The following is a 13339-nucleotide window of genomic DNA, read 5'->3' as shown; positions in this document are numbered from 1 at the left end:
CTTCCACCCACGACATCCACTCAATCTGACGAATAGATCTACACCAAAGAGCAAAGGTGACCAAGTGCAATCGGCGCTTCCTGGCGAAGGAGGTCTAAAACGATCATCTGACACATCAAGCACCCACCTGAAAACATCTGTGGTTTCGAGTTTCCGCGTGATGACACGTCTTATAGGTAGACCCAATACTCGGGCTAGTTGATCAAAGGATTTTTGGTAAGTAGCCCGAAATTATGGGTCGGCTGTACACTTCTTCCACACAACTTGCCGTAACGCCCAAACATGCGGCTTTCCTTGCTTCAGGATCTGGGGCGCACGATGGGCAGTAGCTCGACAAGTCCCATTCGTGAAGATCGGTGCCCAATTCCCCGTAATAGGGTCCTCATTGCCGGTATAGATAAAAATAGTCGTTTCCCCGTTCTGGAAAGACGCGTCCGCTCTGATCGATTACCACGTCCGATGAGGACCAAGGAAATCGCCTTCTTCCGATGGCTTGGCGCAGCAGAATATCCATGTTAGAGACGAGACAATGCGAAGCGCTGCACAATTTTCTCGAGCGATAGATGAGACGAGCGGGATTATTTCTCTGACGGTGGTGCTGTGGTACATCTGTACGTAAGCAAGGCAGCTTCTGCGTCGAGATTCATCAGAGCGAGCTATGTGTAGCCAGAATATGGCATCAAGGTGTGTAATCCTAGCGGTGTCAAAAGTCCAATACGAGGTGCTTCATGACGTTGTCCAGTGGTGCAACAGTTCTAGGCCAAAAACAGTCAATGTGGAAGGGAATGATGCTAATGAGGACAGACTGGGTAAGGCTTGTGAAATTTGTGGGGCACGAAATGTTCCAGCAGTGCTTTCTGGGCCCGATCGTGATACAGGTGGACCCTGAGAGGGTCATATAAATTGCACCATTGAAGAGGCATCTTGGGGCCTATCCTGCGCATTTTGCGGAGGCGCAGGGACAAGGGGCTGCTAGCCGAATAAGGCTAGCATCATCCGCTTTTGGTGGGGAAATATTGTGGCTGAGTCTGGACTTCACGATCTTTTCACTTCCGGACTCTATCAGAATTGAAATATAACATGCTTTTCGTTGATCGAATTGAACAACTATATCAATGGGATGTTAGAAAAGAGACTCAAATTGAGACCTCGATTTGAAGTTTGTCTTTGTATGTAGATTTACACTTATACATATATCAGCGTGCTCCGATGGAAAAGGCAATTCTCTGAAAGACACTCATTTCTGAACTGGAAACTTTCGAATCAACTAAGCCTTTTAAAAATCAAGGTCACAGTAACATAGGCCATCATGCTGATTCAATTTGAAATGCCAGTTCCACAATTTCTACAATAATTTTCAGCACTTGTGGCCGGACAGAGCGGCTGAAGTCCTGTCCCATTACGTAGCCCTACATCTCTGGTATGCATATTTCTGCTGGCATCGCCTTGATAGGACGAACCACCATCCATGCCATGAAGATCATACGGTTCTCCGCTTGACCTACATGTATGACATCGGAGGTACTGTGTGGTATCCCACCCTGGACTCTCAACGTTGACCGCTCTTCCTTACCCAGTCTCTTTAAATATGATCGAATGAGCACCTAGATTGGTAGGATCATTCCCCATACCACCGAATATCCGGCAAGATCTCCTCAGAGTAAGTGGTTGGCACCCTTCCATGTTCCCATGGGCAGAGTTAAAGCACACCGATCAACTCATGAAATAGATGCCGCAAGGAACTGGAACCCTGACAAGTGACCAAGGACGAGTCCTTGGTCAGTTTGAAATCGAAGGCGCTCAATATGTCTTCGTGGGCAACTTGACTGGCTTTGGGCAATCTTTCTCCATTCCTAATGCCGACGTTAGCTATGACTCAACCGACCAGTTGCTCAACGAATCTGAAGAGTTTGAAGAGTTGCCCATGCAAAAGGACCAGATTGAACTCAGGCTCAAGAACGGGGTTGCTATTATGGGCGGGTTTGACATGCCCTTCAGTGATGGCGAAGTGAAGAAAGCCACCATTGTTGGCGGTGGAGGGAAATGGTTGAAACTGTAACGGTGATGAGTCAAGGCTTTTGAATCCATCCATGAATGTAGGAGAGGACTTTGAGATTGAAATGAATCCAGGGGTTGATCGACGCGAAGTGGGTGTCCATTTTATACACGTCGTACACCGATGTAGAAAGAAGGCCTCTCAACCCTTGTAACCAGGCAACAGCAAATTCTTTTTTTTTTAATTAGAGAGAATTAATCTGAAACGAAGAAGTCCACTTAGAAACATTGGCAGACTTCATATTCTACAACTCGCAAGGCTGTGAACGCCCACCCCCCACCTGACTGCGCCACACTCCCAGCCGAGCAGCCCGGCATATAAACAGCCCCTCAGCCCCTCAGCCCAGGCCTTTTTTTTTTTTTTTTTGACTTGCATACACTAAAGTCATAGGCTCCATACCATGTCTTATCATCCTAATCGTACGTGGCATTCCAATTTATTTAGAGGATTGGCAACTAACTCAGTTAATAGAACCTCCGTATGGAGGATACCCACCCCAACAATACGGACAGCAAAGCCATCCTTCTGGACCTCCACCCCAGGGCTATCAGCAGCCCTACGGTGCCCCTCCCCCACAAGGCCCATACCCCCCTCAGCATGGCCACCACCTCCCGCCTCAACAGGGACATTATCCTCCACCCCAACAAGGCCATTACGGCGCACCATCTCAACCTCACGGATACCATGCCCCGCCCGGGCAACCTCCATTTGGCCAGCAGCAGCATGGCTATGCCCCTCCAGGCCAACTGCCCATGGGATACCCACCACAAAGTCAAGCACCTGTTGGGTACGGCGCACCAGCTGGTGGCGCCTATCCGCCCCAGGGTGTTCCGTCACAACCTTCTCCCGGTTACATCCCTGGACAAGTAGCACCAGGCGACTTCCGGCCGCAAGCAGATGCTCTTCGTAAAGCGATGAAGGGATTTGGCACGGACGAAAAGGCCCTGATTGCAGTTCTCGCGCAACTCGACCCGCTTCAGATGGCCGCCGTTCGCGACACATATTCCAAGCACCTCGGCCGCGATCTGTTCAAGGACGTCAAGTCCGAGACTGGCGGATACTTTGGCGATGGCCTACTTGCCGTACTCGACGGACCGCTTATACAGGATGTCGAGAACTTGCACTCGGCAATCGATGGCGCCGGTACGAAGGAGTGGTTACTCAATGAGATCCTGCTCGGCCGGTCCAATGCTGATATGAATGCTATCCGGGCCGCCTACGAAATAAGATATAGGCGTTCGCTTTCTAAAGATGTCGAAGGCGACCTCTCCTTCAAGACATCCACTTTGTTCGCCACCGTCCTTCGTGCTGCTCGCAATGAAGAGTCTGCCCCTATCAACCCGCATACCATCGAGACGGATGTTCGATCCCTGCAAGGGAAGAACGTCACAGAAGTGTGCTCCATCTTTGCCAAGGCGTCCAATGCCGAGCTCCGTGCTATTAGCCAGACGTTCCAGTCACGCTACCATATCCCCCTCGAGAAGCACATCGAGAAGGAATTCTCGGGTCATATGGAAGATGCGCTACTCTTGATGCTTCGCTCGGCTACGGATCCGGCCATGCGTGATGCCATCCTACTCGAGGAAACTATGAGCGGCATGGGAACCAAGGACGAGCGCCTTGTTTTCCGTGTTGTCCGTGTCCACTGGAATCGCAACCACAAGGAGATGGTCAAGCGCGCTTACCATCACAGGTTCGGAAAGAACTTGATTGACCGGGTGCGCGGCGAGACTTCTGGTGATTACCAGCGGTTGATGGTTGCTCTTCTTGGGTAGGATTTTCCATTTCTTTTTTTTTTTTTCCCATTCTTTTTCTATTCCTGTACAGATCAGGACCTTTGAATGACTTTTATGCTCATAATTGGTTATGTTTTAATTTGAGATACCATGATCTGAAATGAAGAATGCGCGTTACGCAAGACAGATATTGCTGAGTGGGCTACATTAAGAGAAGCTAAAACGATCATGTTTTGCTTTGATCACTTTCGACACCCTTGGATTTGCCATATTAATTACATGACCAGCATGGGATACCTGAGGGTTTACCAATTTTTTGTAAGCCCTTTAGGCTGTAAGTCAATAGCCTGTTTCGTCATGCAAATACTATCGTGCGACGAGAGCCCCGTCTCGCCAAACAGCAATCTCACCAGAATCCAGACATTGACATATGCAACAATACTACTATCATGATATACAGAGCCCAGTGCCTGAAGTCGGACCATATTTAGCGTAAAAGTAACCTCTTCCGTTGTTGACACTACTTGGTCAAAGGGCCGACTTTCTAATCCAGAAGCACGAGGTAGAGGACAGTCTGAATTGGAATATTGAATAGAGGAAGGAAAGACAGACATTTTGTCTTATGTGACTCAAACGTAGGAGACCTAGATATTCCCGGTATGGCGCAGGAATTATGCCTGGCGCGTGGGTGATGCTACCACCACAACCAAAAAAATGCAGCTGCTGCAAGGAGAAGTAGTGTGTCTTCAGGATGCATTATCCAGTGATGGATGCAACGAGAACCCTCTGCGAACGACGAAGGAAAATCATCAAAGTATCTGATTATCCACATCAAGTCCTGCTTGTACAATGGAAATCCCACACGACACACCTCTTCCTCTATGGCACCTACCAGTCATCGCATCATGCACGCCAAATCAAACACGAAAAAAAAGTAGAAGCCAATTAAATGCAAGCCTTGAGTGCAAGACACAAAGCCCAGGTCTTACCAACGCTCCAAAACAATCCGACTTCGCAAAGGCGTATATGTGGGTATTTTTCCATGCAGCGTATGGATGTCATCATAAGAGAACAAGGAATGAAAAGAAAACCCAAAAAAACGAGACTAATCACGGCGTCATTTCATTACACACTTGCCGTGCGTCGCGGAACCTCACTAGGCTTCTGAGCGTATGCAATCAACATGCGGAACCCGGTACCGCGCTTCTGGCACTCGCGGAGTACCATTCGGTCATTCCAAATTGGATTCGTATATCCAGTCTGGAATATAGGATCCTCATAGCATTTCGAATACCACCAGCGTCCAACACGCGCAACAATCTTAGCAATTGACTCGTCATTTGCCGGAGATGGGGAAGGATCAGAGAGCAACTCCCCGAGAGAAACATTTGCATCATTTGCGGGGGATTTCGAGGAAGGTCTTGTGCTCTGGCCGTCACCCGTAGTCGTGACAGAGATGGTGGGTAGCGAGAATGAGGTTGAAGGGGTAGCTTTCGAAATAGAGTGGGATGATGAGCTCGAGTCGGAGGATCGGGGGACCATTCCAGCGACTGGAATGCGAACCATGCAGCGACGGAGACCGTCGAATCCCTGCGCGCCAAGCTCGCGTTGGACGCTGTCGCTGGTTGGTTTCAGGCTGAGGGATGAGTCTGTGAGACAGGTAACTTCTTTGAGGTGACGGATAGCTTTGCGCGTGTGAGGTCCCACATTGATCATGTCGTGGTCTAGAAGGCTCATTTCTAGATACCCTCCGGTGCGGAGAACACGTCTGCTTTCTTGGATGATGTTGCTTTGCACGTTCTCGGAGCAGACAGTGGGGAACCGTAACACGACGACTGTGAAAAAATCTTTTGGGAATGGGAGAGGATTGTCTAGTCTTGCGTGATACATGGCGTGATGGTTGGTAGGGGGCTGCCATGCGGCAGGGTGGAGAGATGCTGCGGATACGGGGCGTCCACCTAGGCTGTATACCTCGGCATTGGGGTACGTCAAGGAACAGTAGCAAGACCAGTCGTCGTTTCCCAGTCCATCGATCACAAGAATTCGCCCTTGTCCTCCTGCTGTGACGTGGTTATGTGCTGGGCTGAAAAGAACTTGGCCGAAAGACAACCAGCGACTAGTCATGAGCGAAGCAGAACGCATGTTAGTCCATGTTACGGCATCCCACTCACGCTCGGAAGATGTCGCTTCTTGTTGTCGGTGGTACGTTGGTCTAGAGGAAGGTTCGGCAGCGAGGGAGTTGAGAAACGTAGACTGCTGTTCACGAAGCTGATCGGCTGAAGAAGGCTGCTCAGTAGGATCAGCAGGCTGTTGGATGTCCTCCTCATTTGTGCCTCTATGTTCAGCAACAAGATCACTGGAAGACGGCTGAGATGAAGGGGCTGTAGACGATTGCAAACCAGAGACAACTTGAGAACGGCGAAGATGAACAGAGCTGCTACTCGAGTGGACTGAATTGCCACAGAATGCTGACTGGAAGTCAATGGCACTATGCAGCCCGCCCTGAAGAGCCTTGCTCGCCATCGTTGCCAATTCAAATCTGTCCTCTTCTCCGGTCTTCTCCGCCTCCTCGGGCTTCGGTTCATCTGGCGACAGAAAGTGATCGATGAAATCATCGAACTCACTCCACACCTCGTCCTCGGTGGGCGGAGATCCTGGAACCGAGGGCACGGCTGTAACTGCAGCCAGAGCTCCAGAGCTATCCGATGAGGTCGAGCCTTTCTTCGGCGGAAATTGAAGGAACTCATAGGTTGAGAACGGTCCAGCAAGGAACTCTAAAGCACTGGTCTCCTCGGATGCGCTGAAGGTTGGGTTAAACCCATCACCCCAGTTAGAAGATTCGTATGGTCCAATCCCCAGATTCAACGGAACATTTGCGAGAAGTGGGGATTCGTATGAGCTCCCTGTTGTTGGAATTGTGAGGGAAGGCGATTCGACAACACTGAACGGACGCGAGAATGACTGCATGAAAGGGTAATGATGTCTATCGCGTCGTGAAACTATCTGTGGGATCCGACCAACGGAGGCCAAACGTGGACGTTGTTCAGGTGATATCTCGAGCTCCGGGGCCATAAGGTTGCGATTGAACATGGCTGTCCTCGGCGATGGGCGATCGTCAACATCAAAATCACCATGAATCTTTGGTGCAGATGGCAGCAGAATTGACGATTTTCTTTTTCTATTGCTCAGGCCCCTTGAGACTTCCACGGGGTTGAAAATTGTTTCCTCTGTTGGTGGTGAGTCTTTGATGTTGTTGATGATTCCATCGAGCTCGCCCGAGTCAGCGTCCAGTAAGGCATAATGGGCCACGAGCCGAGTTTTCAGAACCGGGGTGACTGTCGCACGAAGTTTTGCTGTTTTGGATGAGGCTGTTGGTGGAATTGAGCACTTCTGTTCGTTGGCGCGGTTCTTTTGGAAGAACTTCCACATGGATAGTTTTCTTTTCTTGACTTGTTCCTTCTTAGCATGCTCGGGCTTGGAGACCTTTTCTGGGGATTTTTGAGCACGCTTCGGTTGATGTGAGGCGGCAGCGCTGTGCTCGTGGCTATGAAGAGACGTGTTTGGAATAGCAGCCTGGAGGTTAGCGAACACGCCATGCCTCTTTCCTTTTGGGATGGGCATGCGTGCTTTTGATGCTTTGGAATGATCAGTGGCGTTAGATTGGTACTCAGGGCTCTTGCTTCCGATCAGCCTGGTGTAACTAGAATAAATTGGCTTAATAGTCTCATTGAATGTCCCCGTTGAGATGGCGAGGGAGTCGGTAGACTGGCTAGTCGAGAATGATGGAAGAGTTTGGCGCGGCAAGTTCGAAGTCGACGCAACGCTAATGCTGCTGAAACTCTGCTCGCTTTGTGTATGTGACAATGATGAGCCGTCTAGTCCACCGCCATTGATAATGACAGGCTCCAGACGACTCATGAGAAAATCATCAATGTCCAACTCCGGGTGACTGGATTGGCTCCCTTTGCTAGTGGCACTCCATGTTGTGCTTGTTGATCTGGTTCTCGTCCCGCTGCAACTACTGCTGCTTGCTTTGCGGCCGCGCTGCCCGTATTTGCCGTAGCCCTCGTGGCCTGTTCCAGCGGCCGGACCTTTGCGAGTTGCTCGGGCTTGCTCCGTCGGATTCTCCGACATGTTCGGCTCGGACTTCTTTGAGAATAGACCGAAGCGCTTTGGTGTTGGGCTTCGTTTCAGATCCGGCTTCTCATTGGAGTTCTCATTAATCGATGCCCGGGGTGTCTTTTTGGATAGCATGGGGAACCCATCATCCCGAGAAGGGACTTGAGATATCCTTCTTGATTGCGACGAGTCAATAGATGCAGCGGTAGACTGGTTGGGATTTGGGGGTGGCTGTTGGACCGCTAGGATTTTCCCCATCGCCTCGCGACCTGGGTGGCTTGTTATTCTAAGATATCGTAGGTCGCTTTGAACAATGGGCGACATTTCAAGATCTAAGCCAGGCGTTCCATCTCTGGTCGGTCTTGGTGGGGTTTGTGGTGTCTCTGCATTGTGTGAGGGAAAACATTCCACATCCCTTTGTGGGCCAATCAAACGTCTCTCGGCTTCCTTCACTTCTCTCCGAGCCTGCTCGACGTCGATTTCCGAAGGTCTTGGAGGGCTGAAATTGACCGACGACTTTCTCGGTGGCGGACTGAATGGTGACCCTCGGATTGCTCTAAAAGGAGAGACGGTTGGCGGTACTCTTTGGCCTTTGTCCGTCCCTACTCCGCTTGAGCTGGAAGGCCTTGTAGAAAATATCCGCTTTTGAGTCTTCAACCCCGGTCTTTCCAAATGAGGGGTTGCAAATGCTGGCGAAGGCGAGAAGCCAGGCAATCTTGTTTGAGATGGGCTCGGTCGTCTCGGGCGGCCAATATTTGTAATGCCGGGGGGGTCTGATGATAATGACATTGGGGTAGATCCCCGACTCCAAATACTTGGAGATTCCGAGTATCTTGTCGAGGGGCTACTTGCCAAGATGAAAGGAGCGGGAGATGCTGGCAAGTTTTGCGTATTGACTGTCATTCGAAGACTTGACAGTTCCACCGGACAAGTAAATCTAGACCCCACCGAGTTAAATGTCCCCTTGCATTCATTCCCGTGGGTTGGGTTGTAAGAGGGGCCAGATGGTCCTGGAAGTGAGGATGACGAATTTCCGTGCCCTGTCACATTATTCATAACAAGAGAATGGGCCTCTTGCGAAATAACAAGGCTAGGCTTGTCAGAGTGTAATTGCTCCACATGTTTCCCTATTGTCGGTGGCCTCCTTCGAAGAATATTCCGCGCTCGTTTTGGCGGGGGCAATTCTTGCCCAGCAATATAAATCGAGGGCGTGTGAGTCTCCGGGCTCGAACACGAGGAGGGGATTGGCCGGGTAGATTTCTGAGATGATGCAGACACGGGCGTAGTTAGGGATGTTGTACTATCAATACTAGGGCGTGGAAGCATGGACAGGTGATTTCGACGACTGGTAGATCGCTTGATAGCCGACAGCGCTGCTACTGGGCCAGTGTCTTCGACATCTGAGAATGACGAGGGTCTGCTCCTGGGGGTGTGATTGACTGGTCTCGCAATTTGAGATCGCGGAAGTCGGTTATAGGCACCGACATTAGTACGTGGTAAGCTCAAAGAAGCATCGTGCGGCATGTGATAGCCAGAACTGTACGACATGGCATACGGACAAGTGAAGCTCCCGACTCCAATCCAGAGACAAATGATTAATCGGTGGGTACATGTACTTCGTTATGTCAAGCATCACGTCGTTATGGGGGCCTGTGACTCTCTAATCTAATCAGCTCTTTGGTTCAACTTCATCATGCTAAAAATTCACGGATGTGAACCCACGGCATCTGAGTCATGTCAAACCAAAGTATCAAGATTGATGGGCGCCCAACGCATGACGGTGGGTGTATAGAACTAAAAGATGAAAATTCGCAAAACCGACGAAAAGAGGTATGTCAAAGTTGTTCAACTAAGAAGTATGGTATCAATAGGCATTACAAGGATGTCAAGGATCATAAAAAGAAAAAGATAGGGACTCCCAGACATCAATAGATAAATATGAGAAAAGTCCACTGTGGATCAGCGAAGCCTTGAAGCTGCAGCTTCGCCACAGTCCGGAGCAATGTGGCGTTTGATTTCAGGGTTATTCTCCGGCGTTATCCACGTCAGAGATTAAATCTGACTGAAGTACGAAGTATACAAAAACGAAATTGTAGTTTTGTTAAAACGAGATCAAAGACAATGAAGAATTCCCGAGACGCCAGCGATTTATGTGCTGGCTGGTGTTGCCCCTCCGATGTGGGAGAATGACCAGATAGAATGTAGCCAGGGATTTTATTGGCATGAAAGAATTGTGACGATTTGTGATAAGACGGGAAGAATTCCAGACTGCAAAAACCTGGAGCCTGTCAATTGGACCAGAACATCGTGAGAGTTGCGCGGTGCCTCTGGAGCGACGATAGCCTCCATCGCAAAGTCAGAAGGAAGTTCTACACATATATAACCAGGGCGACCCTCCAGTGGCCAGATCAACAGGACTGCGCGCACGGAAGCCCACCTGGGGAGGTAAGTAGCGGACCACTTGAGAGTTCTCCTTTAGCACGGACTTGCCGTTGGCTATTTTGCTTAGACGGCATGGCGGCAAACAGGTGTCGGGCTAGGCGCAACGTGACAGGGCAATACAACTTATGGCGTACCCTGGGCTATTCGTCATGCCATTACTCAACTAGAAAAAAAAAAGACTACAAATGATGACTCGATTGTCAGACCAGCTGATAGACTCAAGCTGAACATCTAGATGATGGGAACTGTACCCCGATGTAGCGGACAAGGTAAACACTATTGGCACAGTGGACAATTTCGTATTGACAACCAGTCTGACTATCGCGTCTCTTTCGCCTCCTAGATAACGCGTTCGGAAACGCCGACCGACTGAGCCCCAACTGGTGGAATGATCGACAACGAAGGGGATTTTCATTTTCGTGCTTTACTTTTTGGCGGTTTACAACTCCAGCCTTTCCCGGGCAGTCGGAGAATTTCCCAAGGTGGTTTCAAGGGACCATGCATTTGCGGATAGACGTAAAGGGTGTCCTAAGATGATTCACCTTTTCCGGAACAGTGGCGAACTCCCTTCACATGTAGCCTGGTTGACGTATGTCCATTTAATCTAAGACATAGTCTCGAGTTTTTGAAGATTTCCCAACGATCATGGTTGTCCATAGTTTGGTACAAAGGCCCGTCCCGAACCTTTCGAGGTTCCAAGGATGAAAGTGAAGGGGCTTTAAAAGTTGAGTCTAATATCTTGACTTGTATGATTCGAATAGCTCAGTGACTGTCCGTTTGTTGTAGAGAGCATTTCTTCCCTAGACCGAGTTCGATATTCGACCCATGGAGCCTCGAGATTGTGGAGCCCGCTAGGCACTGGGCTGTGATGGTCCACTGGATAATTGAGCAATGAACAAGCCCTGGACGAAAATCCAATGTTAGCTCAAGCCACCGTCTAAAAAAAAAATGCCAGCTGCAAGTTTCGATTCGCGGGGAGGCCACCGAGCTAAGTGGGGAGGGCGTCAATCGGGACAATGGGAACAACCAACGAGAAATGGGTCTGGAATGGCATTGACCAGTGCATGTTGTATTTTGCAATTGTAACTGTAATCTTGCACGTACTCAGTGGGTTGTATTCATGAGCACTCTCGGATTTTCAGAAGTAATAAAGATGTGAGGTTCCACAATCACAATCTGGCCTATCCTTGCCTAGTGACTGGTCGTCCTGGTCGACGCCCATCCTGCAGGAACAGGCGACTAATGCACTTTTTCAGCTGACTTCGTACGCAGCCACCGGGGAATTATTTCTGGGGGCCGCGAGAGAAGTTGGGATTGAGTTTTCTCTGAGTAGGTCAGTGCTTGGGAGGAGAAGTTGAGAGATCTCAGGTCTCCTCGTCCCCCTGAATTGCCTTCACCTGGACATACAGACCGGGCTATTTCTGCTCTATACTATGGCACCAAAAAAATCCCATACACTTGTACATTTTCACAGAGATCCACATATATTAAAACAAATTGAATGGAATGATTGACCCTGAAATTGTCCGGTAGCATATCAACACACAAACGCCCATGATGAAACAACGAGAGATGGAAACAAAGCCCAAGTAAAGACCCAGACAAAGAAAACTATTGGAAACCTTCAGGCAGCGGCTGCAAACCGCTTCTTGCGAGCCTCCATAGCCGCATGATCTTTCTCGCTCCAACTCTTCTGGGCAGTGTTGCCACCGGCATTAGGCTTCTTCACGCCGGCATTGGTCTTGTTCCCACCATCGCCGCGGTCGCGGTTGCGGTTTCCATCCCCACGTTGACGGTTACGGTTGCGTCCAGATCCAGTGTCACGTCTTTTGCCTCCGCGACCACTCTGATCGTTGCGGTTATCATTGCGGCCCTCAGTACGTCTCTTGCGGGAGCGTTCATCAGGAAGTGCTTGGTCAAGACGACTTACACCCGCAACGGAGGTAGTCTCAGCGTCGGCGCCAGTACCAAAGCGCTTAGCGCGCTCCAGCTGCTTTGTAGCCTCCTTCAATGCTGTGTCATCGTCCTCAACAATGCCAAACTTCTGCGCGCGAGCCTTGCGCTTCGCCAGCTCCGCCTCCAAATCAGTCTGGGGTAAACCTCGTGTGTAGTCGACAACAGGCTTCTGCTCAATCGCGGCTTCGGGCTGAGTGGTGGGTTCAGCGACAGCGCCGGTCGCCTCAATCTTCAAGTCCTCGGTGGTGGCGGGGTTCTCGTCGAGCTGCTGGTTGGGGACAGCGACCGGGTTGGAAACTGCACCCTGGCCACCAGCTGCAATCGCAGCTGCGCCGGCTTCTGTGGATGGCTCGATAATTGTCTCTGCAGGTTCGTCGTCCCAGTCAATGACGTCCTCGGCGGCGTCAGTCTGGGCTGCAGCAGGAGCGTCGGATGACTTGGTTTCGTCATCTTCCTGGAGGCGCGATACCATGTCGGCCTTCTTTCCGGTGTGGGGAAGAGAGCGAGTTTTAAGGATCTCGACCAGCTCGGCGTTGGTCTTCTTGCTGTAGTCGGTGGCCATTTTTGCGATCGAAGATGAGAGGGCTGAAGTTGGTGAAGGGAAACGAGTATGGAAGTAGAAGTGATTGGAGGAATAATAAACCTTTGGATATTCAGAGCAGACCAAATATCATAGTAAGTGGTAAACAAAAGAATGGAAGTTGAAATGCTAAAGGAAAGACACTCAGAGACGCGATCTCACCCAGCGGAGGTCCCCAGGTGCAATTAAACCAATTACATAATCAGTTTAAAATGATCCCATTGGCCACCCGGGCACCAGCCAACAAAGCCAGATCCACCTCTTCTTGAAGCTTCTCGATTGTCGACTTCGACTTTGGTTTTTGTTTTTTTTTGGAACGCAACGTAACTTCCTTTGCATTTATCCCGCGGCCTTTACCTTCAATACAGGATGATCGCTTTGTCCATACCATCGTACACGATATATTCGTACCTAATAATAGTATCCATGAGAGACTAGAGCTAAACATCT

General features: G+C 49.9%; 3 protein-coding genes across 3 annotated transcripts; 1 reads left to right on the top strand and 2 right to left on the bottom strand.

Annotated features, from left to right (window-relative positions):
• Positions 1 to 2456: 2456 nt before the first annotated feature.
• Pdw03_3582 (Annexin) lies at positions 2457 to 3831 on the top strand (the record flags this gene model as incomplete). Its single annotated transcript, XM_014676547.1, has 2 exons — positions 2457 to 2475; positions 2528 to 3831. 2 exons carry the CDS (start codon positions 2457 to 2459, stop codon positions 3829 to 3831), a joined length of 1323 nt encoding a protein of 440 aa, XP_014532033.1.
• A 1086-nt stretch (positions 3832 to 4917) lies between these two features.
• Positions 4918 to 8235, bottom strand: Pdw03_3581 (Alcohol dehydrogenase, zinc-containing, conserved site; the record flags this gene model as incomplete). The annotated part of the gene is made up of 1 exon (XM_014676548.2): positions 4918 to 8235. One exon carries the CDS (start codon positions 8233 to 8235, stop codon positions 4918 to 4920), a length of 3318 nt encoding a protein of 1105 aa, XP_014532034.2.
• Positions 8236 to 11977: 3742 nt separating this feature from the next.
• On the bottom strand, positions 11978 to 12871 carry Pdw03_3580 (DNA-binding SAP; the record flags this gene model as incomplete). The annotated part of the gene is made up of 1 exon (XM_014676549.1): positions 11978 to 12871. One exon carries the CDS (start codon positions 12869 to 12871, stop codon positions 11978 to 11980), a length of 894 nt encoding a protein of 297 aa, XP_014532035.1.
• Positions 12872 to 13339: the final 468 nt, after the last annotated feature.

The sequence above is a fragment of the Penicillium digitatum genome, chromosome 1 (genome assembly GCF_016767815.1).
Source record: "Penicillium digitatum chromosome 1, complete sequence".
NCBI classification, from domain to species: domain Eukaryota; kingdom Fungi; phylum Ascomycota; class Eurotiomycetes; order Eurotiales; family Aspergillaceae; genus Penicillium; species Penicillium digitatum.
Note: the sequence above shows the minus strand (reverse complement) of the source record. Positions and strands in the feature narration are given on the sequence as shown.